This window comes from Panthera pardus, unplaced genomic scaffold (genome assembly GCF_024362965.1).
Source record: "Panthera pardus isolate Hobbes unplaced genomic scaffold, ASM2436296v1 HiC_scaffold_25, whole genome shotgun sequence".
Lineage (NCBI taxonomy): Eukaryota > Metazoa > Chordata > Mammalia > Carnivora > Felidae > Panthera > Panthera pardus.
In genome coordinates, this window is record NW_026526821.1 from 28,175,275 (window position 1) to 28,202,954 (window position 27,680).

Consider the following 27,680-nt stretch of genomic DNA (forward strand, 5'->3'; position numbering starts at 1 on the left):
TCCATATCTGCCTATTCAGTGGCTTCCCAGTAAAAGAGAAACTTAATTTGTAAGACTTTTTTTTTTTTTTACCTCTATTCCCATTCCAGTAAGCCAAAAGGGGATAGAAAGCCATAGTGTAGCTTTTCTTCCCTCCTTCCCTAAGTCTCTCCCTCCCACTTAGCTTCAGAAATACCCTCCAATCAACTCAAGTCTAGTATGTTGTTAACTGTAGGTTTTTGTAGGTATTTAAAAAAAATTTTTTTAATGTTTATTTATTTTTGAGAGAGAGAGCGTGAGCAGGGAAGATGCAGAGAGAGAGACAAAATGTGAGGGTGGGGGGGCAGAGAGAGAGAGGGAGACACAGAAACCAATGTAGGCTCCCGGCTCAGAGCTGTCAGCACAGTGCCCAGCGTGGGGCTTAAACTCACGAACCATGACATGAAGACCTGAGCCAAAGTCGGATGTTTAACCGACTGAGCCACCCAGGCGCCCCGTAGGTATTTTTTATGAAGCTCAAGAAGTTCCTCTCTTTTCCTAGTTTGTTGAAAGTTTTTATCATGAGTGGATTTACATGTTGGATTTTGTCCGATGCATTTTCTGCTTCAATTGATAGGATCGTGCGATTTGTCTTAGCTTACTGATATGGTAGGGATTCGTGAATACTGAACCATCCTTGCATACCAACAGTAAATCCTTGGCATATGATTCTTTTTATATATTTGTAATTCAACTTGTTAGTGTTTTCTTGAGCATTTGTGCATCCCAGTTCATGGGAAACACGGGTCTGTAGTTTTTGTTTTTTGTACTGTCTTTGGTTTTGACATGAGGCAACACTGGCCTCATAAAATGAGTTGGGAAATATTTCTTCATCTTATGTTTTCTGGAAATAACTGTAAATTGGTGTTAACTCTTCTTTAAACGTTTGGTGGCGTTCTCTACTGAAATCATCTGGGTCTGGAGATTTGTTTTGGGTGCTTAAGTATGAATTTTGTTACTAGAATAGAACTATTTAGATTATCTATTTTATTTTGGTGGAGTGGTTGGATTGTGGTTTTTGAAGACTTGGTCTGCTCTGAGTTGTCGAAGTAAGTTGTTTTTAGTTCTCTTATGACCCTTTCAGTGGCAACAGATGTGTTTTAATAGCCCATGTCGCTCTCGATATTGGTGATTTGTGTCTTCTTTCTTTTTGTGTTTGCCAATTTTGCTAGAAGTTTGTCAATTTTATTCATTCTTTGGATGAACTAGTTTTTTTATTGATTTTTCTCTATCATTTTCCTGTTTTCTCTTTCATTGATTTTTATTCTTTATTACTTCCTTACTTTGGCTTGCTTCAGGCTTAATTTGCCCTTTTTCTGTGTTCTTGAGGTCAGAATTCTGATTATCGATTTCTTTCCTCTTTTCCAGTGTTAAGTTTTTAGTGCTAAGAAGTTTTTTTTTTTAATTTTTTGTTAATGTTTATTTACTTTTTGAGAGAGACACACACACACACACACACACACACACACAGACACACACACAGATCGTGAGCAGGGGAGGGGCAGAGAGAGAGGGAGACACAGAATCTGAAGCAGGCTCCAGGCTCCAAGCTGGGGCTCAAATTCACAAACCGTGAGCTCGTGACCTGAGCCGAAGTTGGATGCTTAACCGACTGAGCCACCCAGGCGCCCCCTTTTTTTTTTTTTTAAGTTTATTTTTTTATTTTGAGAGAGAGCAAGAACACACGTGAGCAGAAGAGGGTCAGAGAGAGAGGGGAAGAGAGAAAATCCCTAGCAGCCTCTATGCTGTCAGTGTGGAGCCCAACATGAGGGGCTCGATCTCACGAACCCTGAGTTCATGACCAGAGCAAAATCAAGAGTAGGACACTTAACCAGTTGAGCCACCCAACTGCCCCTAATAGGTTGTATTTTTATTTTTATTAAGTGCTTTATAGTTTTTTTTTTCATGTCTTCCTCTTTGATCTGTGGATTATCTAGAATCATATTGCTTAATTTCCATGTATTACAGGTTTCTTTGCGTTTTGATGTTTAGTGTGAATCTGTATGGTCAAAGAACATACTCTTTATGACTTTAGTTTTTTAAAGTTTGTAAGATTTGTTTTTTGATCCAGGATATGGCTCATTTTAAAACATCGAATTTTTAGAAACTCTGGAGCACTGCCCACTTGTCACTACCTCTGTCTGCCTCAGCACCTCAGCTACAACTTACAATTCTTGTCTATCACAGGCAGAGAAAAGAGACCCAGAGCAGTCTTCCAAGAACCCCTGAGTTAATGACAGGACTGGACCTTGAGCCCTCAGAGCCCTCCCTACCTGGACCAGGAGCCTGGTTCATACTCCCCGAGGAGGCTTGGTCGTCCGTGACCCTTCCCATGACACATGATGAACACACAATGAGGCTGAGGGTGGGGTTGGGCAGGTAAAGAGGAGTAGCCAGTCCAGGCCCTGCGCCCTTACACCCTCACCTTTCTAATGGGGTGGTAAACGAGGAGGGGCAACTCAGATGCCTGAGAAGCTTAGGCCCAAACCTCGGAAACAACACCGGGCTGTTGCCCCCCTCACACAGGTCCGCCGGGCGGCCCGTTCCCCCCCTTATAAACAGTCCAAGCGCAAAGCTAAGAGCCGTCGGGGCCGCCATTGCCGCCGACGTCGCCGCTGCCAGAATAGTGTGTGTGGGGTTGCCGGCCAGGTGCAAGCAGCTGATAGCTCGTCTCCTTCCTGCAGGACCTACAAGAACAGCGAGGAACTTCGGTCTCGCATCGTGTCTGGGATCATCACACCTATCCATGAGCACTGGGACAAGGCTAGTGTGAGCAGTCCCCACCGGGAGTTTCCCCCTGCCACTGCCAGAGAGGTGGACCCCCTTCGGATTCAGCCACAGCACCCACACACGAGCCGGCAGCCTCCCTGGTAAGTACAGAGCCCCCATCGGGCAGCGCGTGCTTCTGCAGGGCTCTGGCCATTAACCCTCCTGCCACCTGACTCCCTCTCTGCTGCCCTCCATGCATCTTCAACAAATTGTCAGAGTCTTGGTGGATGGAGAAAGAAAATGAAGACGTCAATGGAGCGGTGACTTCTTGTACTGCTCCTAGTCACCCTAACTCCTCAGGTTCTCCAGGCTGCAGTGACCTGGGCCAGGCGTTTCAGGGAATGTAGGGATGCAGAAGTACTTGCCCAGAGGGGATGTAAGCCCAGTGTCTTGCTTGTTTCATTTCATCCATTGTAGTTGCCTAAACCTCTTTGACAACTTCAGAAGTTTTCCAAAATGGCATGGGGTATGAGCATGTCACATCCAAGATCTCAGCAGGTTAGGGTGGCAGCATTTAGGACAGACTTGTTGGGCACCTGGGTGACTCGGTTAAGTGTCCAACTTCAGCTCAGGTCATGATCTCACGGTTCATGGGTTTGGGCCCTTTGTCAGACTCTGTGCTGACAGCTCGAAGCCTGGAGCCTGCTTTGGATTCTGTGTCTCCCTCTCTCTCTGCCCCTCCCCTGCTCACAGTCTGCCTCAAGATACCTCTCTCTCTCTCTCTCTCTCTCTCAAAAATAAATAAACTTAAAAAAAAAAAAAAAAAAGGAGACTTGTGCTCTGAGGAAGGAGACAGGAACCAGGGGAGACCTTAGTCTCTTGGCTGAGACAGCACTTGCCAATTTAGAGTCCACAGTGTAGTAGTAATGGGGGGTTGGGGAGTTCACTGTGGAGCCCATAGTAAGCACTCAGTAAGTGTTAACTGCCATTGATATTTTATCCTATTTTGCAGTTCTATGTCTTTCATTAATTAAAAACTGGGAAAGTGAATCGTTAGGGTAAGTAACAATTGGCACATCCCTTAGGCACTCTTCGGAAATCCTGGGGAAGGGTGAATAATAAAAAGTAGTTGAAGGGTTTGGCAGCTTGTCTGATCTAACCTCCTTATTTTATAGATAGGAACAGAGATAAGATGGCCTGCCTAAGGTCACCAGCCACTAATAAAGAGGCAGGGCCAGGGCTACGGCTCAGATATCATCCCAGTGCAGTGCTCTGTCTGTGATGCTCCCAGAAAACAGTGACAAGATTTCAGAACAAGCCCTGGACAACAATCAAGGGCAGAGAGAGCAGGAATTTTTACAACTTAAGTAGGTAGTAATTCTCAGCTCTCTCAGACTCACTGCCCATTTCAAACAAATATTCTGTGAAATCTCCTTTACTTCTCTTGAACTGAAATTCATAGGTAAAAATGGCACCTGGGCAGCTCAGTTGGTTAAGCATCTGACTCTTACTCTTGGCTCAGGTCATGATCTCACGGTTTGTGGGTTTGAGCTCCATGTTGAGCTCTGCCCTGACATCGTGGAGCCTGCTTGGGATTCTGTTTCTCCTCTCTGCCACTCCCCTGCTCGTTCTCTCTCTCTCTCTCTCTTTCCCTCTCTCTCCAAATAAATTAAAAAAAAAAAAAAAAAAAGATTCTGGGGGCATGCGGTTAAGCATCCGACTCTTGCTTTCAGTTCAGGTCATGATCTCTTAGTTCGTGAGTTCAAGCCCTGCATCGGGCTCTGTGCTGACAGTGCAGAGCCTACTTGGGGTTCTCTCTCCCTCTCTCTCTGCCCCTTCCCTGCTCATGAGTGCTCGCTCTCTCGCTCTCTCTGTTTCAAAAATAAACTTAAAAAAAAGATTCTAAAATAAAAAAATTCATAGCTAATCTAACTGAATGCATACTTCAAAAGGAATCAGTATAAAGTTCTAACTGTAATATAAATGAGAAGCAAAAAGAAAGTAATTAATAATAAGGTAATGTATATTTGATCATGTAGATGCCTGAACACCATTACAGTGGAAAATGTCGTCAGACATTTGCACTTGTGTGTAGAGTTATCTTGAATTTGACAGTAACAGAAGCTGACATATACAGATGCGTTGTAGCAAAACTCAGACTGTATTGCTGTATTGCTATTACAAACTATTGCTGCTACATGATTTTTCTGAAATGCTGCACAGCTCTTAGGAGAATGGCAAACAGAATAGTAGATGGACAGTGTCTCCTATATAAAATGGTCTCAGACTCCGGTGATTTGTAACAAGACTTTCAAAAGTTGTGTGGGATGCAGGTGATTCTTACAGTGTAGAATTCGTTATGTAGAATGCGCAGTCTGCCTTAAGTACCATAAGGCCCCTCCAACCACTACGGCAAACAGAAATTCTCCCAAGGCTTCCGCAACAGCACCTGGAGGCTCCCCCATTCTAACTGGGAGTCAGACCTCGAATTTACAATTGTGAAGATAAAATTTCCTAGCCTTGGAAGAACTGAAGGAATCCAAAATCACCATGTTGCAACTTCTCCTGAAATAATGTACGTAGGCACAAATGGTCAGTGTTTGCTAAAACCCTCAGTAAAAGGTTGATGGGGAACTTTACAATGAATAGATCAGGCTGGGGGCACCTGAGCCCGTAGATGAGTCTTAACACTAAAAGTGGGATAGCCAGACATGAAGTGTCTTCTAATGGGATGCGGTAGTAAGTGCATCGCAGCCTGTACCCGGATCCAACTCCCAGTTTAATTGAAGCATGATGGATAGAAGAACAAGTTAAACAGGCCAGACACATGAGGATACGTGTGTTGCAGCCCAAACTGGAACATGAAAATTTTTTACAAGATAAAAAATTGTCAAATAAATGAATAGCATGGAAAAGGGAGAGTGAGGCTGTTACTAAAAGAGTTATATTAACTAAATACAGTGTTGGACCTTGTTTGGATCTTGATTCAGACAAACTAATTCTGTGAGGCCCTGATACCAAAACCAAAGACCACAAGAAAACTACAAACCAGTATCCCTTTTGAATATAGATTTTAAAATCCACCACAAAATACTAGCAAAACAAATCTAGCAACATAAAAGGAGGATTATATACCGTGACCAAATGAAATTTATCCCAGAAATGGTTGGTTTAACATATGAAAATAAGTTCGTGTAATATACCATATTAATAGAACAAAGGCTAAAAACCACATGTTCATCTCAATAGACAGAAAAAAGCATTTGACAAAATCCAACAGCCTTTCATGATAAAAGCATTGAGCAATTGAAGGAGTTTCTTAACTCAATAAATGGCATCTGCAAAAAGCCCACGGCTAACATATTACTTAATGGAGAAAGATTGCATGCTTTTCCCCTAAGATTAGGAACAAGACAAGAATGTCTACTCTTGTTACTTTTATACCCTTGTTACTTTTATATAACATCATATTTGAGATTCTAGCCAGGACAGTCACTCGATAAAAAGAAAAAGTATCTAGATTAAAAAGGAAGAGGTGAAGCAAACTTTGTTTGCCAATGACATGAGATCTCATATATAGAAAATTCTAAGGAATTGTCTAAAAAACTTTTTTTTGAGAGAAAGTGTACAAGCGAGTGGGGGAGGGGCAGAGGGAGAGAGAGAATCCTAAGCAGTTTCCATGCCTAGCACAGAGCTCGCTCTCAGGACTGTGAGATCGTGACCTGAGCTGAAATCAAGAGTTGGATGCTTAACCGTCTGAGCCACCCAGGCACCCCTAAAAACACTTTTAAAATAAGCAAGTTCAGCAGTGTGACAGGATACACAGTCAAAAAACAAAATCAGTTGTATTTCTGTATATTAGCAATGAAAAATCTGAAAATTAAGGAAATCCCATTTATAATAGCCCCCCAAAGAAAAAATACTTAATAAATTTAACGGGGGTGCTTGGGTGGCTCCGTCATTTAAGCGTCCAACTTTGGCTCAGGTCATGATCTCATGGTCTGTGGGTTGGAGCCCCGCGTTGGGCTCTGTGCTGACAGCTCAGAACCTGGAGCCTGCTTTGGATTCTGTGTCTCCCTCTCTCTCTGCTCCTCCCCTGCTTGTGCTCTCTCTCTGTCTCAAAAACAAATGAATGAATGAATGAATGAATGAATGAATAAATAAATAAAATAAGATAAAATATAAAATAAAAAATAAAATTAGCTGCCAAGTGCTTTCCCCCTTAGAAACAAGGCAAAGAGACCCTGTCTCACCACTCTTACTCAGCATAGTACTGAAAGTTTTGCCACCACATTAAGAATTAAAAGGGATGCAGATAAGACAGGAAGAAATAAAACAGTTTATATTTGCAGATGACATAATAGTCTACATGGAAAAATCCTACAGAATCTACCTAATCATAATCATAATAATAGTGTTCAGCAACGATACCAGCTCAGGGCTCAGAATGAATGTGAGCTGGTAATTCCAATTGGATCACAGATTTAAATGTGAAGCTTAATACTACAACACTTTTAGAAGAACGCACAGGAGAAAATCTTTAGGATCTGGGGCTTGTTGAAGAGTTCTTAGGGCACTAAAAGCATAGTCTGTAACAGAAAGAAATCGACAAATTGGACTTCATCAACATTAAAAACTTTTGCTCTGGGAAAGACCCTGTTAATGAGAACGTAAACTACAGGCTGGGGGAAAATGTTTGCAAACCACACATGTGACAGAGCAGTCCTATCTCTAAGGATCCAGAACACTCAAGACTCGACAGGTTAAAAAACCGTCCAATTAGAAAATGGGACGAGGATATGAAAACATACCACACTGAGAAGGATAAACAGATAGATGGCAGATAGCACATGAAAAGGTGTTCGCCATCATTAGCCACTAGGGAAATGCAAATTAAACAACATGATCCTTCACACCTAGAATAGCTAAAATTAGAAATAGCAGTGATACCAAATGCTGGAGAGGGTGCAGAGAAACTGAATCTCTTCTGCATTGCTGGTGGGAATGTAAAATGGTACGGCCACTCGAGAACATTGTTTGGCAGTTTCTTTAAGAACTAAACAAACACTAGTAAGATCTAGGAATCGCATTCCTGGGTGTTTATCTTAGAGGACCAAAAATTATGCCCACACAAAAGCCTGTACGCAGATGTTCATAGCAGCTTTGTTTGTAATAGCCAAAAACAGAAACAGCCCAAATGTCCCTCCGTTGGTGAGTGGTTAAGCACCCTGTGGCACTGCTCGTGGAATACTATCTGCAATATAAAGGAGCGAACTGTTGATGCACAAAATATTTAGGATGGAGCTCAGGGTCATTGTGCTGGGTGAAAAAAAAAATTCCAAAAGGTCACACACTGTATGATTCCATTTATAGAACATTTTCGAAATGATAGTATTCTAGACATTCTAAACAGATTAGTGGTTGCCAGAGATTAGGAATGGGGGCTGAGGCAGGCTGTTGGGTATGATTAGAAAGGCAGGGGAGGTAGCATGAGGGAGCTTTGTGGTGGTATAACTTGGAGAAAACCGGGTGAAGGTACCCAGGATTCCTCCGCACTATTTTTCCAACTTCCTGTGACTCTTTAATTATTTAAAGATAAAAGGTATTTAAAAATTTACAGCGTGCCTAGGTGGCTCCGTCAGTTAAGCATCTGACTTTGGCTCAGGTCATGATCTTGCAGCTCGCGTGTTCGAGCCCTGCGTTGGGCTCTGTGCTGACAGCTCAGAGCCTGGAGCTGGCTTCGGATTCTCCATCTCTCTGCCCCTCCCCTGCTTACGTTCTGTCTGTCTTTCTGTCTCTTTCAAAAACTAAACATTTAAAAGAAATTTGTAAAATTTTTACCTTTAGGGGTGCCTGGGTGGCTCAGTCAGTTAAGCATCTGATTTTGGCTCAGGTCATGATTTCATGGTTCGTGGGTTCGAGCCCTGCGTCGGACTCTGTGCTGACAGCTCAGAGCCTAGAGCTTGCTCCAGATTCTGTGTCTCCCTCTCTCTGCCCCTCCCCTGCTCATGCTCTGTCTCAAATAAGTAAATGTTTTAAAAAATGTTTTTAATTAAGAAGTATTTAAAACTTTAGATGCTGAGGGGCCACTTAGGTTCTTCAATTCCGGTATTTCTTGAGCTCACTAGGTGGGAAGCTCTAGATCTAGCCCCAGGTGCTTCACGAAGACCAGTGATGCCATCTGCGCCTGCTGTCATCACAGGGAGGGACAGGGTGCTAGGGAGCACATAGGTAGAGGAGCCGGAACCACTCTTGGTGTTCAGGGAAGGCTTCCCCTAAGGCAGGTTCCTAAAGAATGAGGAGGGTAGGAAGGTGTTCCAGCATGAAGGCTTGTCCTGTGCAGAGCCCTGGAAGGTTCGGAAGTGATTAGAGTCAGGTGCGATGGGGGTGGAGGTGACAGGGCAGAAGGCTGACCCTCATTGTTCCTGCATACCACTCTTAGCGCCTGCCACTTTTTCCACCCCCCCACCCACCCCCCATGTCAAGGAGAGAGTATTAAATGGCAGGCAGGAGCAGAGGCCTTGGAGGTGGGTCTAACTCTGCTTCTGCTTTCCCCACTACACCCTTCGGTTTCAGTGCACGTAATCAGTTTGTACAAATTCAGTGTAGTCAGCGCACACTGAGTATGGAGGAAAACCCATCGCCTTGCCCTCCCTCCATTAGGTCTTTCTCAAGCAAACCTGTCTCCCAGGACTAGCACACTGAACTGGGTGAGATGGTTGGAGAGGAGGTGGAGTGTTTAGGGAGGCTTTTTGCCGGCCACGCACCCCCCTCTGCCTCCGCTCCTCACCAGCCCCCTTCCTCTATCAGCACAGATGTCTGTAATGACACCGATTCCTTCGTTGAGCCCCCGTCGACTCCAGGTTGCCGGGCAACCAGCACTCACACTTTCACCTTTTTGTTTTTCCCTCAGATGCTGGATTTGGGGGTGGGGCCTTAGGGCAGGAAGGCCTGAAAGAGCCCCGGAGCCTCCCATCTGGCTGCTGCGGGGTGTTAATTAGCCCATCAGTGAACAGCGCAGCTCCTGCTCTGAGCAGGAAATGGCAGCCTCTGCCCCCTTCCCACAGGACACAGTCCTGTGTCTCACTGCTTGCCTTCCACACCCCCATCTAAGTCTGTCCCATCCCTGGAAACTTCTAAACCAAACCAAAATAGGGTGTCTGTCCTAGCGTGGAAGGAGATTTGAGTGTGTGGGGACGTGTAGCTAGCGCTTGTCAAAGGATGCTGAGTCTGCCAGTTTGGTGCTGGCTGCTTCTAGGCCAGGGATGTACGTGGCGAGGACATTCCCTTGTGATGGAGACTCAATAGCAGAAAGTAGGTCTGTCCTACTCCTGACATCTCTAGGGAAGAGTTACTGAAAACAGCCCATCTGTAAGGGAAGGGTTGTGTGTGTGTGTGTGCGTGTGTGTGTGTATCTAAGCCTAACTTTTGTTGTTGTTGTCTTACAATTCTAACCCATTTCCCTTTGCCCCATCTGTCCTCAGTCAGACCGTATGCCCCAGATCCTACTCGCTGTTTTGAAAAACCAGTTTTTCCTATGCTTATCTGGCTTCACTAAAAATAAATCCTCAGATCTAAAGCTCTTGTCTTTCAAAATTCATTTTCAGTCCCAGTCTGTGTCTTTGCATATTTTTAATGTTTCTGATATTTTGTGTCGTGCATTTCCTTTTTAAAGTTTCATAATCTGTTTACTAAAGTGCCAAACATCTCTTTTTTAGTATCTGATATTTTATTTTGCTGATATGCTGTAGTCTTGCCTAACCTCCATGGAGTATTTTAAGCATGTTCAGTTTTTCATCTTAAATAGTAAAGTTCTGTGCATCTGCATAGAGTTTTTTCCTTTTACTTCATTGAGTTATATTTTCAATGCTGGCAGAGCTCAACATTTTTTAGTCTCAGAAACCCTCTTGAACTCTGAATTACTGAGAAAGAATTATTAAATTCTGAATTATTAAAGAGTTCTTATTTATCAATCAATATTTACCATATTAGAAATTACAACTGAAATTTTACAAATACATATTTATTCATTCACTTAAAAAATAACAATGGACGCCTAGGTGGCTCAGTCAGTTGAGCATCCAACTTCGGCTTGGGTCATGATCTCATGGGTTCGAGCCCCACGTCGGGCTCTGTGCTGACTGACATCTCAGAGCCTGGAGCCTGCTTTGGATTCTGTGTCACTATCTCTCTCTCTCTCTTAAATATAAAAAATTAAAAAGTTTTTAAAAAACAATAATAAACCCATTGTATATTAACACAAATAACACATTTTTACAAAAATACTATTTTCCCCCAAACACAGAAATTGCACGAGAAGAATGATTTGTTTCACTTTGCTGCAGACCTGTTTATCATTAGGTATGGAAGATAACTAGGTTCTCACTTCTGCTTCTGCATTTAGTCTGCAGGCGGTAATGTTTTTGTTGAGCCTTACCCTAATAGTTATAAGAAAAGAGAAGACTGGCTTAATAATGTTTTCAAATAATTGTGGATATTCTTATTTGCATTACACCAAAACTGGACAAGTGATAGTTTCTTGAAGGGTTAATTGTAGTGTGGAATCTGAATACCTAACAGCGAAGGTACATTCTTGTACATTATTACGTAAAAATCCACTGGTCTGTCATGTCCTTTGGGTGGATCTTTTACCCATGTATGATATTGGAAGATCATGTATCGATCATTTGGAAAATATTGGTTCACTGAGTTAATGCAGATCCGCTAAATGCTGACTCATTATCCAGTAGCAAAAAAGTCCCATTCATCAATATTACTATTCTCATCACCATCAGGACTGGGAAGCCGTCAAGCTACTGATGAATACAAATTTTCAAATCGTTAATTTTCACCCAAAAGCTTCAGTTTTATCATTGGCAACAGTGTCAGTTGTTTGTCTTGTAGTAACAGGCCCGCATTGTTTTGAGAAAATGTCTACTATGTAGCCCAAGTCTGAATAATCATGGTTTGTCTGTCAGTCATTCTTTCAAGTTAAAATGGTTTTCCATGAAAAAATGGCTAGTTGAGCTAGCAACTTAACTGTGAAAGTATTGGTAAGTGCCATTGTACTTCTTTATGCAGAAGTGCTCTATGCCTGTTTCCCATTTCGTCACAAAGAATACCAAGAAGAGGTGTATTCAAAGATGGGAATTTTAGAACACTGGGTAATTTTTTACTGCTTCATCAAGGACATTCTAAAGTGACACGAGAGTTATGCAGCAAGTGACTGGTGAGGGAGGGTACACCCGACTGCTAGTTTAGTGTCCCTGCTTTGATTCATGCTAAGGAATCAGTGATTTCTCTCACCGCTGCTTTTGTACCATCAGTGCAAATGTCAACACGGTGAAGAAAGCAAATAGCTTCTAAGATGAAATAGCTTTGATCTCATGGACCCCCTGAAATGAAAGAGTTTCAGGGACCCCTAGAGTTCTCTGGAGAACATTTTGAATCCTTTCTTTTTCTTTTTTTAAAATGTTTACAAGCCCTTTTAGATATTCCCTTTTGTTGAAGAGTCTTTCAGATCTCTTACCCATTTTTATATTCGGTTGTCTTATCTTTTTATGATTTGTAGGCATTGTTTGTATATTCTGGATTTAAGTCCTTGGTCAGATACATGTATTGCAAATATTTTCCCTCTGTGGTTTGCCTTTGCACTCTATCAGCGGTGTTTTTTAAATTAAAATATTCTTAATTTTTATGTAATCTAGCTTATCAGTGCTTTCCCTTTATGTTTGGTGTTCTTTTTGACGTTTGAGAAATCTTTGCCCTACCCCACAGTCATGGAAGATTTCTCAGATATTTTTTCTAGGAGCTCTGTTGTTTTACCTTTTATATTTAGATCTATAACCCATTTGAAATTAATTTTATGTGTGGTACAAGATAGATTGATGTCTTACTATATTGAATCCAGTTGGTACAGCACCATATTCCAAAACGATTTATCCTCTACCTATGTCACAGTAATAATTAAATTTTCAATTTCTACTCGTCATGAAACTATTTCCTTTTTTGTGTGTGTGTGTGTGTACATATTTAGTTTGAGAGAGAGAGAGCACAAGCAGGAGAGGGGCAGAGAAAGAGGGAGAGAGAATCCCAATGCAGGGCTCAAACTCACCCACTATGAGATGATGACCTGAGCTGAAATCAAGAGTCAGGTGCTTAATCGACTGAGCCACCCAGGTGGCGCCCCTGTTATTCCGTATTCTTAAAATTTGCCCTCATTGTCTTTCCTCTTAGAGGCAAATAATCTTGATCTCTTTGTCTTTCTCATGTATGGCAAAGCTAGTTCAATAATAATTATTCAGTCACTGCTGTTGAGTGCCAATTATCGTAAGCCACAAGCTAGGCGTTTCATCCATATGCGCGTATTTTATTCTCTCAACCCCATGAGATGGGCAAGGGCTCTCCTCATTTTACAAGTAAGGAGACTGAGGTTCGTGTATAAGTAATTTGATCACAACCAGTAAAAAGCAGTTGTGATATAATAATAGAATATTGGATACCATCTCTTGAACTTTTTATTATGTACCAGGTGTTACACTCTTGTAAACATCCTCGTGTGATACCTACAACAACCTCGAGAAATACTGTTGTCGTACTTTACAGGAGAGAAAGCTAAGGTGTGGGGATTTCACGACCTACCCCAAGTCACACAGCCATTAGATGGTGAAGCCAGAATTTGAACGTGGGTCTAACTCTAAAGCCTTTGCTTTTGCCTTCTTACGATTTCTCGTTCCCAAGTAAGTCGTTTAAGTGTTGCTTATGTGTCAGGCACTGTACTGGACACTGGGAATACATGATGAGGTGTGGACCCAGCCTTGAAGGAGTTCACAGTTGATCCCCCACTGATTGCCCTGTTCATTCCAGATCATAAGTCCTTTAAAAACAATGACAAGTATTTTCTGAGGTCTGCTAAAGCACAGAGAAGGGTGATTATTCTGAATAATATTCTGAAGGATTGAGTGGTACAAGATAGAAGGAAAGGCTTCACAGAGATAATGCCTGATGAGCTAAATTCTATAGGACTAATAAAAATTCTGTGATATTGAAAGTAATTGGCATGTATGGCTGAGGGGACAGTGGGTTTAAATGAGGCTCTGAAATCGTCTCATGCGTGTGTATGTTGGGGCAAGGGAGGGAGTGAGGGCATTATATTTGTACTGGCATGTGAAAGGAGAGTAGGTGAATGTGAGGACCACATCACAAGGGGCCCCATGTGCTAAGGAGCTAGATTTGATCCTGGGTAATGGGAACCATCAAAACATTTGGGACAGAAAGCAGTCTGGTTGGGACCCCATGAACCACTGACTTTTTTCTGTGGAGGAATCCCGGTTAGGTTCTGACAACTAACGTGGTTAATATTTAGCAAGTCTTTACTGTGTGCCAAGCAGTTACATTAAGTGTAAAATATAATCTCTTAATCCTCCTAATGAGAATGAGATAGATGCTTCTATTCCCATTTTATAGAAAAGAAAACTGAGGCACAGAGAGGTTAATTAACTTAGCCAAACCAACATAGCTCATAAACATTGGAGCAAGATTCAGCCTTTAGTATTTCCTCCTTTTTTTTTTTAAATTTTTTTTAATGTTTATTCATTATTGAGAGATAGAGACTGAGCATGAGCAGGGGAGCGGCAGAGAGAGGGGGAAACACAGAATCCGAAGCAGGCCGAGCTGTGAGCACAGAGCCCGACGCAGGGCTCGAACTCACAGACCGTGAGATCACGACCCGAGCCGAAGTTGGATGCCCGACTGACTGAGCCACCCAGGCACGCCTAGTATTTCCTCCTTGTAACACATGTATCAGCAATCATTTCAAAAGAAATGATCGTTTTGGATTGTTCCGAGAATAAAGAGAAAGTGGTGTGGTTGGAACTCAGTAAACTTGGGGGTGGAGAATAGAGAGATCGGTGATGACACTGTGGGGGTGAGCAAAGGCCAGGGCATGCGGAGTCTTGGGGGCAAGATCAAAAGCAGTAGGGATCCCTGGGAGGGACTTCATACTGTTTATGTTTTATTTTTGAATCACTCTGGCTCCTTTGTGGAGAATGGAGTATGAAGGTCCAAGAGCAGAAACAGGAAGATGGCGCCAGGAGCTGACATGGGCACCCAGGGAACAAACAACGGCGGTGGGGGGGTGAATGGTGGCAGAGACGAGGCAGATGATCTGGGGTATGTTTGGAAGTATACCTGATAGGACTTGCTGATGGGTTGGTTTAATGAAGGAGAGACAGATCCAGGATGATGCAAGGCTTTTGTGTTTCTTAGCCTAAGTCATCCCTAACTTGGGGCTACCATAGCTAACACCTCAGTGAACATACTTTGAAACTTAGAGCACATCTCTGAATGTTTCCTTAGCATCTGTCACTGGAAGTAGAACCAAACAATTGTATTTGTTGGCATTCCCACGGTATTTTGATGCTGTGTCCCTATCCTTGCCATGTTGCTGGAGTTGGTCTCCTTTTTCTTTTAAATTGTTTAGAAAAGCATCACCCCCGTAACATTTGTGAGCTAACTGAACCCAAATTTAGTTCCTTGTTTTTGTAGGACTTGAGCTCCCCATTCCTCATTGGCTGTGGGCTGAGGGCCTCTCAGCCCCTTAAGATTCCCTACGTCTCTTCTCACACGGCCCCCTCCGTCTTCAAAGCCAGCGATAGTATGTCAAGTCCTTCTCATGTTTTGACTCTCCCCTTCCACCTTCTCTTCTGCTGCCAGCTAGAGAAAGTTTTCTGCTTTTTAGGGCCCATGTAAGTAGATTAGCCCATTCATATAATCTCCCCTTTTTGAAGTCAACTGTGCAGTATTACCTAAAACAATCGCAGGAGTGATTTGTCATCATATCACAGGTTCTGGGGATTAGACAGTGTGGAATATTGAGAGGGGGCCATTTCTAGAAATGTTACCTACCATAGCCTACCGTCTGGCTTCCCAAATGCAAAATACATTTCCCCTCCCCTCCCCATCACCTTCGGGGTAACGTGTACCCATGACTACATCAGCTGAGTGTAAAATCTTACCTGAATTTCATCAGCTTGCAGAACTCCAATCTCACCTTCTGAATCCTCCAAGTCAGGTGCAGTTGAGGCTTCTGAGCACAACTCCTGTCTGTTGATCAGAGAAGCAGGTTGTCCCCATCATACAGTGGTAGGACAGGCAGAGGGTAACATTTACCGATTTCTTTCTTTTTTTTTAAGTTTATTATTTTTTGAGAGCGCGCATGCAGGAGTGGGGGAGGGGCAGAGAGAGAGGGAAAGAGAGAATCCCAAGCAGGCTCCGCGCTGTTAGTGAACCGTGAGCTCACGACCTGAACGGAAATCAAGAGTAGAATGCTTAACCAAGTGAGCCCCCGGGCGCCCCCCCAGTTAACTGATTTCTGACAGAAAAAAAACATGTGCACAAAAGTCACCAATTACATCATCATTTATAGTTACACCTACCAGAAGCAATACCAATACATACAGTAGAAGGTCAAGTAAATGTTAAAAATTTGCTTCACTTGAGTGATTATTACTTGGTCATTAAAAATGTCAATAGCAAAGACAGACAACTTGGGAAATACAGGACATAAGTGGAGGAAAACAGTGGGATCTAAAATGATAGCATTATAATTTTATAAAAGCATGCTTATGAAAATAGACTAGAAAAGACTAGCAAAAAGAATCATGTTAGATTATGGTGACATCTTTCTTACAATTTTTAAATTTATGCATATCTGTTTCTTTTTTTCTTCTAAAAATATTTGTCTTCCTAGCCCAAATGCGATACTTCCCACCCATCCTCCATTCCCAGTTCACCTTTGAACTCACAGGATATCCTCAGCAGGGGGAAAAGAGAAGGTTTAGTGCTCTGCTTGCTCAGAGCACTGTAACTGCTGCCATACGTGTATATGCACGCACACTCTTGTCTACTGTCCTCAGCATCTCCATGTCCCCAGTCCTAAATTTCTACGCTTAGCAGAACAGAGTAAATAATCCTAGGCTACCAGAATTTTCCAGCTGAACTTGTACCCTGGCAGTCTTAGTCATTGGTGTTCCCCAGACTAGCAAAGTCCAGTCACGTTTCACTCAGCTTGTGAAACATACAGAATCTCAAGTCCCACTCGTGATCTTCTGGATTAAAACCTGCCCTTTTCTTGCACTGCTGGTGGGAATGCAAGCTGGTGCAGCCACTCCAGAAAACAACGTGGAGGTTCCTCAAAAAATTAAAAATAGAACTGCTCTACGACCCAGTAATAGCACTACTAGGAATTCATCCAAAAGGTACAGGAGTGCTGATTCATAGGGGCACATGTACCCCAGTGTTTATAGCAGCACTTTCAACAATAGCCAAATTATGGAAAGAGCCTAAATGCCCACCCACTGATGAATGATAAAGATGTGTTTATATATACAATGGAATACTACTTGACAATGAGAAAGAATGAAATCTTGCCATTTGCAACAACGTGGATGGAACTGGAGAGTATTATGCTGAGTGAAAGAAGTCAGTCAGAGAAAGACAGATATCATATGTTTTCACTCATATGTGGAATTTAAGAAACTTAACAGAAGACCATGGGGGAAGGGAAGGGAAAAGAATAGTTTCAAACAGAGAGGGAGGCAAACCATAAGACGCTCTTAAATACAGAGAACAAACTGAGGGTTGATGGGGGAGCACGAGAGAGGGGAAAATGGGTGATGGGCATTGAGGAGGGCACTTGCTGGGATGAACATTGGGTGTTGTATGTCAGTGATGAATCACGGGAATCTACTCCCGAAACCAAGAGTACACTGTATATGCTGTATGTTAGCTAACTTGACAATAAAGTATATTTAAAAAAAAAAAAGAAAAGAAAAGAAAACTGCCCTTAGCCAGATCCCCCACTGATGCATCTGCACATTACAGTTTGAGTAGAACTGGGTGGTCCAAACAATGCTTGGCAGCACATACGTGGTACAGCACTGGACAGCACTGCAAAGGCTTTGAAAACAACTGACATTGAAACCAGAACTTGGATCCTGAAGCCAGCTATGTTGATTGCCTGCTAAAACAGAAATATCAGGATTCTTCAGAGCCTCCAGGATACAATTCTAAATTACTGGGCATACAAAGAACCAAGAAAACTTCAACTCACACAACTCACAAAAAGGTAACAGGTGCCAGCACCGAGGTGACCCAGATGTTGGGATTATCTGGCAAAGACAGAAAGCAGCTATTATAAAAATACTGCAAGAAGTGAGGGCAGACTGTCCTGAACTGAATAGAGCAGCAGGTCTCAGCAAAGAAATAGCAGGTATGAAGAAGAACCAAATGGAAATTTTAGAATTGAAAAGTAAAATAATCAAAATAAGCTCACTGGATGAAGGCATATCAGAATGGAAATAACAGAAGAAAGAATAAACTTGAAGACCGAGCAGTAGAAATTATCTTGTCTGAACACAGATTGAAAAATAAAGCTTCAGGGATTTGTGGGACAGTTATAAAAGGTCTAACATAGGGGCAATCAGAGTCTTAAAAGAGGAGAAAGAGGACAGTACAGAAAAATTATCCCAAGAAAATAAGGGCTGAAAACTCCCCAGATTTGGCAAAAGACATTTTGGGCAAAAAACCCACAAATTGAAAAAGCTCAGCAAACCCTAAATGGATAAACCCAAGAAAGTCCATGTGCAGACATATAATCAAGCTGCCAAGAACTAAAAATGAAGAAAAAAAAAATCATGAAAGCAGCTAGGGAAAAACAGTGACTGGCCTATAGAAGAATAAGAACGTGAACAATTGTGGATTTCTCATTAGAAATCATGGAGACCAGGAAGAGGTAGACAGATGTTCTCAAAGTATGGAGAAAAAAGAATTGTCAACCCAGAATTCTGTATCCAGCAAATATTTCACTTTATTTCTGAAGGATATTAAGAGTTCTTAGTGAAAGGAAACTAAGAATTCACAGTCAACAGCTCTTCTCAAAAGGAATTGCTAAAGGAAGTTCTTCAGACAGAAGGGAAATGAGACCAGATGGAAACTTGGAACGTCAGGAATGCAGGAAGAGCAATAGAAATGGTAAATGTCTAGGTAAATAGAACTGTTCTCTTGAATTCTCTAAAATGTGTTTTACAGTTGAAAGCAAAAATTACACATTTCACTTTATGTCAGTATAATAGGGAGCAACTGTAACATAGAGGAGAATGAATGGACCTGTATATGCCTTCTACGGTCTCTGCCTCCTACTTGAAATGGTAAAATACTGTTTCAAAGTAGACTGAAGAGGTTCAGTCTGTATATTTGATCCCTCAAGCAACCACTTGGAAAAACTCTGAGATCGAGTAAAAAACACTAAAATTGAATAAAAAGAAAGAGGAAACAGAGGAATGAAAAACAGAGGGAACATTTGGAAAACGAATAATAAATGGTAGTAGCTATAAATCTAAACCTATCACATAAAATCACACTAAATGTAAATGGTCTCAACACATCAGTTTGAGCATGGATGGGTTTTGATGTTGGGCAGACCCAGGATGAATACTGTATTGGCCACTTACTACCTATGTGGCTTTGTTTAAGAAACCTTGCTTCTGAGCCTGTTTCCTCATCTGTAAAATAAGAATAAAAATCATACGTACTCAGAGGGCTGCTGCAAAGGTGAAATATGATAATGTATATAAGGCGCTCAGTGCATCCAGCTGTTAAAAAAGGAGAGATACATATTTGCTCTCTATGCATAGTATTTTTGGAAGGACATACAAGAAGCTGGTATCTTAGTTGTCTGTAGGAAGACCTGGTAGGCTGGGGAACAAGGGTGAAAGGGAGAATTTTTGCTTTTGTGGGCCCACAATCTTTTATGTACAATTCTGATATCAAAGGAGCTCTGAGGGGCACCTGGGTGGCTCAGTCCGTTGAGCGTCCAGCTCTTGATTTCGGCTCAGATCATGATCCCAGGGATCGAGTGGGATTGAGTCCCATGTTGGACTCTGCGCTGAGCATGGACCTTGAGATATATTCTCTCTCCCTCTTCCTCTCCCTCTCCCTCTCCCTCTCCCTCTCCCTCTCCCTCTCCCTCTCTTTCCCCTCTCTCTCCCTCTCTCTCCGTCCTTCCCTCCCTCCCCCTCCCTCCCTCTCCCTTCCTCTCCCCCTTTCTCTCCCCCTTCCTCTCCCTTCCTCTCCCCCCCTCCCCCTTCCTCTCCCATAAGATTGGTGCCAAACCCTGTCCTGAAGTGGCATGAAGCTCCTCATACATTCATTTATCCCACTTACATATGAATAGGCATTCGTTTTGCAGAAACATTAGGGTATTTGTTACAGCCTGGGTGCTGCTTGGGAGTGTTACACAATGTAAGTTAGGTACACCCATCTGACCTTTCTAAACCTGAAGAATTCTGAATTCCAGAACACATCTAGCCTAAGATTATGGACCTGTGGGTCTTTTATCAGTCTTGAATTTTGAAACGGGTAGATGCATTACCTGTTGAGAAGATTACATTTTCAAAATTAGTTTTTTTAAAACTAAATTAGTACAGGGCAGGCTCTTGGTAAATAGCAGTGGTGGCTGTTACCCACTTCTTCCAGGCCTTGCCTGGCAGCATGTCTGTCTGAGCCTGCTGCGGCTGTGTCATTGTCAACAGCAGGCCCTGTGAGTGTTACTTCTTAGACTTCAGTCTTCTAAATTTCTTTTTTTTTTTTTAATTTTTTTTTTTTTTTTACGTTTATTTATTTTTGAGACAGAGAGAGACAGAGCATGAACAGGGGAGGGGCAAAGAGAGAGGGAGACACAGAATCGGAAGCAGGCTCCAGAGCCCGACGCAGGGCTCGAACTCACAGACCGCGAGATCGTGACCTGAGCCGAAGTCGGACGCTCAACCGACTGAGCCACCCAGGCGCCCCTAGACTTCAGTCTTCTTAAAAGACTCAGGTGCAGAGGTTTGTGACAGACCCCTGCCAACCACCTAGATCATCCTCCACCCAGAGCACAGGGCCCGTCTTCTGACCTCCAGTCCCGAGGCCTTTCCACATCACCAGACCGTGTAGCTGTTAGAGTGGTGTCAGCGGGATTTGTGTGCCCAAGAGAGGAGTGGGTGTCGTTTTTATCTAAGAGGAGAGGGGAGCACAGAAGGAGGAAATCGTGTGTGTTTGGGATCACCTTCAAATCCCTTAGGGGGGCCCCCGTTGGAGCCAGGATCATATGGTCATGTGGAGCTGATTACCAGTTGAAGGAGGGGCTTGATTTCAGAGACCTTATACAAAAGTCAGCTTTATTTTAATCCCTGTAGCCTCATTCAACATATTCTGGACTGAGACTTTTTTTTTTTTTTTTTTTTTTTTGAGGCATTCCCCTCAAAAGAACGGTCAAGAAGAAATTATAGCCAGGGGGACTTGCTGGACTGAGACTAATTTTTTTTTTTTTTTTTTTTTTTTTAATGTTTAAGAGAGAGAAAGAGTGCAAGCAGAGGAGGGGCAGAGAGAGGGGGAGAGAACATCTTAAGCAGGCTCCACGCCTAGCATGGAGCCCAACATACGGCTCAATCCCACAACCCTGGGATCATGACCTCAGCTGAAATCAAGAGTCAGTCACTTAACCAACTGAGCCACCCAGGGGACCCAGGACTGAGACTATTTTAAAATGGGTTCTGAGCATGTGCATAATAAATTCACAGAAGTGTGCGTGCATGTGTTGCGGCAAGATTGTGGTAAGTGTTGAGTCAAGAGATAGGCTGTGACAATTTCAAGTACACAAATGGTTGCCACGGGCCTGGCAGCTGCCTTTTCCAGTTTCTCTTCTCTGTTCCTTCTCCCTGCCCCGTCCCGTGCTCTGTGGCCCAGGAGAGAAAAGGAGAAAAGGCTATGTGTTTCAGGAGCTATAAGGTGCTGTTCTCCTAGGCATTTTTATGGCCATTAGAAGCCCCTTCTGTTTGCTGACCTGTAGTGGACCATTTCATGGAGATACACTCGGTGCTCTCCAGCACTCCTGTCCATCCACAGTGTGGCATGATGTTAACAGAAGCCACCAGCAAATTTGAACTAGGACTTGGGAACAGTCATCTACATCAGGAAAAATTCCTTCCCTTGGAAACCTAGCCACATCCACCTAAATCACAGTATCCTTTCCAGCATAATAGGTAGAACTGACTGAAGAAGCATCTCCTTTTGGATTTTTTCCCAGTTCTTTAATTAATGGCTTCTTACCTGTAAGTGTATATTAGCTGCTATTTACAAGGCTCTCCTGAGGTCTGGCAGGAACCCCCACCCCCTCCAGAACTGCAAGGTTTGTATTGCTTGCTAGGTCTCCAAGCAGGTTCCAAAGCACACTTTTGCAAATTTTAAGTATTTTTGTTTTATAGGAAGAAACCAGAAAAGCATAAAGAAAATCATCCCAGGAGTAACTGTCACTCTGTGTTCCTTTCAATTTTTATTTAGACATACACGCCCCCGCACACATTTTTCACAGTTGATTCCCTGGGCTATTCCTAGGCTATCTCTTTTTCCCCCCCACAGTTAGCACTAGAGCATAAGCATTTTTTCACATCATTTTATTTTATTTTATTTTATTTTATTTTATTTTATTTTATTTTATTTATTTTATTGTAAACGTTTTATTTTAAACGTTTGTTTATTTTTGAGGGAGAGAGAGCAGAGAGAGAGGGGGACAGAGGATCCAAAGCGGGCTCTGCGCTGACAGCTGCAAGCCTGATGAGGGGCTCAAACCCATAAACCGTGAGATATGACCTGAGCTGAAGTCAGACTCTTAACCAACTGAGCCACCCAAGGCTCCCCTTTTCATATCATTTTGAAACCTCTGAGAACATTGTCTCCACAACTGCATTTAGGGATCCACCATAAAGTGCCTAACTGGTCCCTACTTAAGCCAATTCCAATTCCCTTGATTAAAGTCTTTATGGTGATATTTTAATTTGAATTACGTATTGTTTAAGATAAATGCCTAGATAAAGAACTATTGGATCAAAGAGTATAAAGATACGTTAAGACTTGTGAAAGACACAGGTGTTTTGTATATATTAGACAGTACAGAATTGCTTTCCAGAAAGGATGCTCTCATTTATGCTCCTAGGTCATGCATTCCCAGTGAGAACAAAAGTGGGTTCTTGGTGTAGAGGTGAAAAAAATCTTAGAGGTTACAGTGGTTTGTGGCCCTCCAGTGGGCAGCGCATGAACAGATACACGGTGTCTGTGGGATCGAAATGTCGTGGAGAGGCCATACTGTTCTGGCTGAGTGTGGACACCCATCTTATTTCATCCCTGGAAGCTTTTAAGTCTTAGTCTTGGAGTTTGGGTTTTGTTTTTACGATATTTTCTAATCTGAAAGTTCTTGGTTCGTGATACAAAGTTTAGAAACTTGAGAAAAGTGTAAATAAAATAAAATTTATCTTGAGGTTACTAACCACTGTCAGTACGTCTATTTTCTACAGTATCGAGGTCTCCTTGTTTTTAGCTTTGTGTTCAACTCTTTTCAATATTGCCCTTGTAATATATTAGTCTGTGCCAAAGACCACTTTGAAATATCCCTCGTGTTATGGTCTCGTGCGGGGATTTCCCCTGTCCTCCATACCTGGGAGTGCATTTGTGCCCCCACGGGCATTGGGTTCAAGCCCCCGGGAGCCCAGGCGCCCGGCTGCTATGGGACTTGTGGTAATTGTCCCTTGTTTGTTTCAGGTGTGATCCCCTGGGCCCGTTTGCTGTCGGGGGAGAGGATCTGGACCCCTTTGGGTGAGTCCTGCCAGGGAGGGGGCAGCAACACAACTTACTCTTGTGACTTTTCAGGCTCAGCTCACCTTCTAATCTTAGAGCTTTTCGTCAGCCTTGCTTTGGGGTGAAGGAGGCTGCTGGGGCTGAGCGGCTGAGAAGTCACCGCCGCTGTTCCGCTCTGCCGTGCCTGCAGCAGTGAGGGAGAGCTCTGCTGGCGGGGTGGGGGAGGCGCCGAGCAAGCCAGCAGACAACTCCCCTGTCATTAGCTGACCCCGCTGGCCCTGGCGGAGGACAGCAGCCTCCCTTGGATGGAAGGGTTTCTCAGGTGCAGGCTGAAGAGCACATGGTGGGCGACAGACTGAAGGGCAGCTCAGGGCTCCTCAGCAGTCACCTCACTTGCTCAGGGGAGTCTCTGATCCCCAGTAGACTGTGTGTGTGGTTTCTGTCGTGCACCCAACAAAGTCACTACAGCCTAGCCAGGCCCTGTCTTCTCTGAATGCTTCCGGGTAGATTTCAACCTGTGCTGCAAAGCGACCCCAACTTGAGCACCTCATTTTTAGACAGTGGGAAATCGCATGAGCCTGAAGTTAAGCTTGAACAGTGGCCGCAAAGTTTGGGGAACATCAGCTCACACATCCTGCTTTGAGCACAGGAGGTCAGGTGCGTGGAACTCCTTGAGGGACAGATGCTATCAGGAGCCAGATTTGGGCAGTCCACGTGCAGTCCTAGATCACCCTGAGGCGCTCTCAGGAAACTGCAAGAAAGCCATCATCCGGAATTGTCCCAATGCCATTACTAGTCCTTAGACCTAAAATAGTGCCCTACAGAACCTTATGATGGTTCTCCGTTGACCTTGGCAAGTTCTGGCACCTGTTCTTGATCAAGTTGTCCCCCTTGGATGTAGAACATGGCAGGGATCTCAGTTTTGTGGGTTTGGGCAGCCTGGAAAGCTGAAAGGGCAGGCCGTACATGCCGGGAAAGGTGTGCTCTTGGTGTTCCTATTCTTGCCCACTTCCTGCTGACTCCCGGGCAACCGTCCATCAGTGTCTGCTTGAGCTCTCCAGAGTACGTATCCCAGGCATTTTTAGTCCACTCACCTCCTTCGCCTCTTCTCCAGCAGCTCCTCGCCCCACCTGCTTACCCACCTTTTCTTCTTGCCTCAGGTGTCGGAGAGGTGGCATGATCGTGGATCCCCTGAGATCTGGCTTCCCGAGAGCACTCATTGACCCATCCTCGGGCCTCCCAAACCGTCTTCCTCCAGGCGCTGTGCCCCCAGGAGCACGCTTTGACCCCTTTGGACCCATTGGGACCAGCCCGTCTGGGTAGGTACTCACTCAGGCCCGCTGAGAAATAGGGCCTGATGGCAGCTCAGCTCAGCTCAGCGTTGCGGGAGCAAGCAGTCTGACTCTAGGTGCGGAGTCACCACTGGCTCCGTCATCCCCCACTGCCGAGGGAGTGGAGCCTCCTCCGGGCCCCATGCTTGAGGCCTCCCCAGAGCTCCCCAGCCCTTGGTGCTTCCCTTCCTCCAGCCCCCTCAGGGAGCACTCAGAGGAGGAGCTGCTCATACTCACTGAAGTTTAAGTCCGTGTCAGGACGCTGGATTCTAATAGCAACACTTAGGGGTACATATTACTGTGCATATTGCATAGATGCAGAAGTCAAGACCCTGGAAGATGAATTAACTTACCCAGGGTGGGAGAGTCAGGATCATGGCTGTAGAGCATGTGCATTTCAACCCCACAGAGCACCACGTTGTTCTGGAGGGCAGGCTCCCTCTGCTCAGGCCCCGTCTGCCTGTGCGCCCCTGACCCCGCCATCACTCCCAACTCACCAGCCCCTCTTTCCATTCCAGACCTAACCCAGACCATCTCCCCCCACCGGGCTACGATGATATGTACCTGTGAAGGCCTCAAGAATGTAACATCCCAGCCTTCCCTCCACTCTCCTGGAGCTGCCGCCGCTGGCCCCGTCAGCAGCCGTGTTCTTGCGGTCTGGGGGCGAGGGACTCTGCCCATGTGTTTGCAGGCTGGCTGGGATTGCCTCCCCACCCCCTGTCAGAGCCAAGACACCTGCTGCAGCTCTCCACCCGGCTGCATATAGGTCCCAAAGAGCAGTCTGTGTGTCTCTCTCACCACCAGCTCCCGCACACTTCTCAAGGGACACTTCGGCAACATATACCCTCGGCCCGATGCAGTCGCAGCTGCAGCACTATAAGAACAGAACGCATTTTGGATGTTATTATAAGAACCAAATGTCAATACAAAAATCATGTTGCCAGGCTCCCACTCTTCTTTTCTGCGCAGCTCTTTCCATTTCTGAGACTTTAGAGTTGAAATCTTTCTGGGGCCAAATGACTCTTTTCCTACCCAGGGCCTGTTCTTGCTTCTCAGGCACCTTCCCTTCATAAATTGCTTTTGCAGTGTGGCTACACAGACGAAAATGAGAGACTAGAAAGCCCCATAGGCCGCATAGGCCACAAGGAAGACTTTCACAGGGGCAGGCACATTGCAGAGAGACTGCGTCATGCGGAGAAGGGCAGAATCCTCCAGTTCTGCTTGCCCGCACAGACCTGAAGTCTGATCTCATTTTTGCCACTAACTTACCGAGTTGACCCTAAGCAGGGCTCTCCCTTCCCAGGGCTTTCCTGCTGCCCTGGGAGGTGCCCTTCCTACTCTACAACATTCTGATGCCTGCCTCTGTGTGTGGCCACCTCTCGGAACTGGGCAAAGGAAAAGAATGAATTTTTGACGCTTTGTGTGGTGCTTACCTACAGGGTAACTCCGTGTCCCTTGGGGCCCACGCAAGAAAAGCACAGGAGCACGGGCTCCATCTGAGTGTGGTATTGAACCCCCGTAGGAGCAGGGAGCCCAGCCTCTGGAAGCCAGTGGCTGGGGTGGATGGAGGAGCCAGTGAAGCAGGAAACAACCCAGGAGGGCCTTTCACCCCCAGGGAGCCCCAGCCTCCAGAAGCCTGTGTCCTCTGTCCAGGCCCACCTGACCTCTGGTGTTCTCCGGATTCTTTTCAGCCCGAGGCCTGACAGACACGGTCAGTGATGAGCCCCCCTGTGCTGGAGTGGAGAGAGCACCATAGAGCACCAGGCCCAGAGGCAAGAGATCAAGGCACTAGGCACTTTCCCTCCACAGCTAGCATTGCATCCATGGATGGGCCTTTCTGCTTCTCAGATCCTTGGGTTCTTTCTCCTAAATGAGGACACATTATTTATCTGTGGGCACAGGGTAGGCTACCAGAGCCTTCCTGAGGTGTCTGCTAATATGCTGTAGCCTGGAACTGCCTGAGAGGGGGTTAAGGGTACCCTCAACTGGGGCTTGGGTGGGGAGGCCAGCATGAGCAGGTGCCCTGGCCATATCTGGGAGACCCCATCTCAAGCACTGATTTAGTGAAGACCACCTTGAAGCCTTTAGCCTTCTTCCTTAAGGGCCTACAAATGGGTGGAGTGTTTTTGTTTTCGAATTGGGTCATGCTGGCTACGGGAAGGACTTGGGGCAGTTTGGTCACATAAGCATCCTTCATTGTAAAAGGAAGCATTAAAGGAACATCACACTAGAAACCATCAGACGAGCAGGGAAGCAGATCACTTTTAGATCTGTGATTTAAGGAAAAGAGGATTCAGACAATAAATTTGGCACTTGGTTTTTCTAGTAGCACAGGTTGAAAGGATAGTCCTATACATAATTGTTTTCTGAAAACAGAAACTTCAGTGATTCTCATCTGCAGAATCAGCCATTTTTTGCGTGGGTCTCCTTGTATCAAGGACACTGAGGAACATCGTGTCTTAGTTCTGTGGGGGGAAGTGAATGGGGCCTTCAGGAACTTCCATGTCATGCTGTCAGTGTTTGTTGTAGTCTAGGCCACTTCCTCCTTCCAGCCAGGAGTAATCACCAGGCCGAGCGGGAACAGTTCCAGGGTATGCCTTGTGGAAAGGTGGGATCCTTAACAATAAATATCAGCACTTAATAACCTGTTCCTTTTTTTTAAATTAAAAAAAAAAAAAACAGCTTTATTGAGATATACCCACATGTACCCATGAGGTTTACCTTTTTCTTTTTTTTAATCTTTATTTTTGAGAGAGAGAGAGACAGAGCATGAGCAGGGGAGGGGCAGGGAGTGAGGGAGACACAGAATCCGAAGCAGGCTCCAGGCTCTGAGCTGTCAGCACAGAAACGTGGGGCTCGAACCCGCGAACCGTGAGATCGTGACCTGAGCCGAAGTCGGCTGCTTAACCGACGGAGCCACCCGGGCGCCCCACAGTTTACCTTTTAAAAGTG

General features: G+C 44.4%; 1 protein-coding gene across 1 annotated transcript in view; it reads left to right on the forward strand.

The window, feature by feature from the left end:
• The window catches only part of PSMF1 (proteasome inhibitor subunit 1), a 42,486-nt gene extending 16,812 nt beyond the window's left edge, over positions 1-25,674 (forward strand). The window contains exons 5-8 of the mRNA XM_019458924.2: positions 2,703-2,888; positions 23,362-23,415; positions 24,558-24,716; positions 25,247-25,674. Coding sequence (XP_019314469.1) covers positions 2,703-2,888; positions 23,362-23,415; positions 24,558-24,716; positions 25,247-25,298 — 451 coding nt within the window. The 3' untranslated portion in view covers positions 25,299-25,674. The remainder of the gene's footprint in view (positions 1-2,702; positions 2,889-23,361; positions 23,416-24,557; positions 24,717-25,246) is intronic.
• Positions 25,675-27,680: the final 2,006 nt, after the last annotated feature.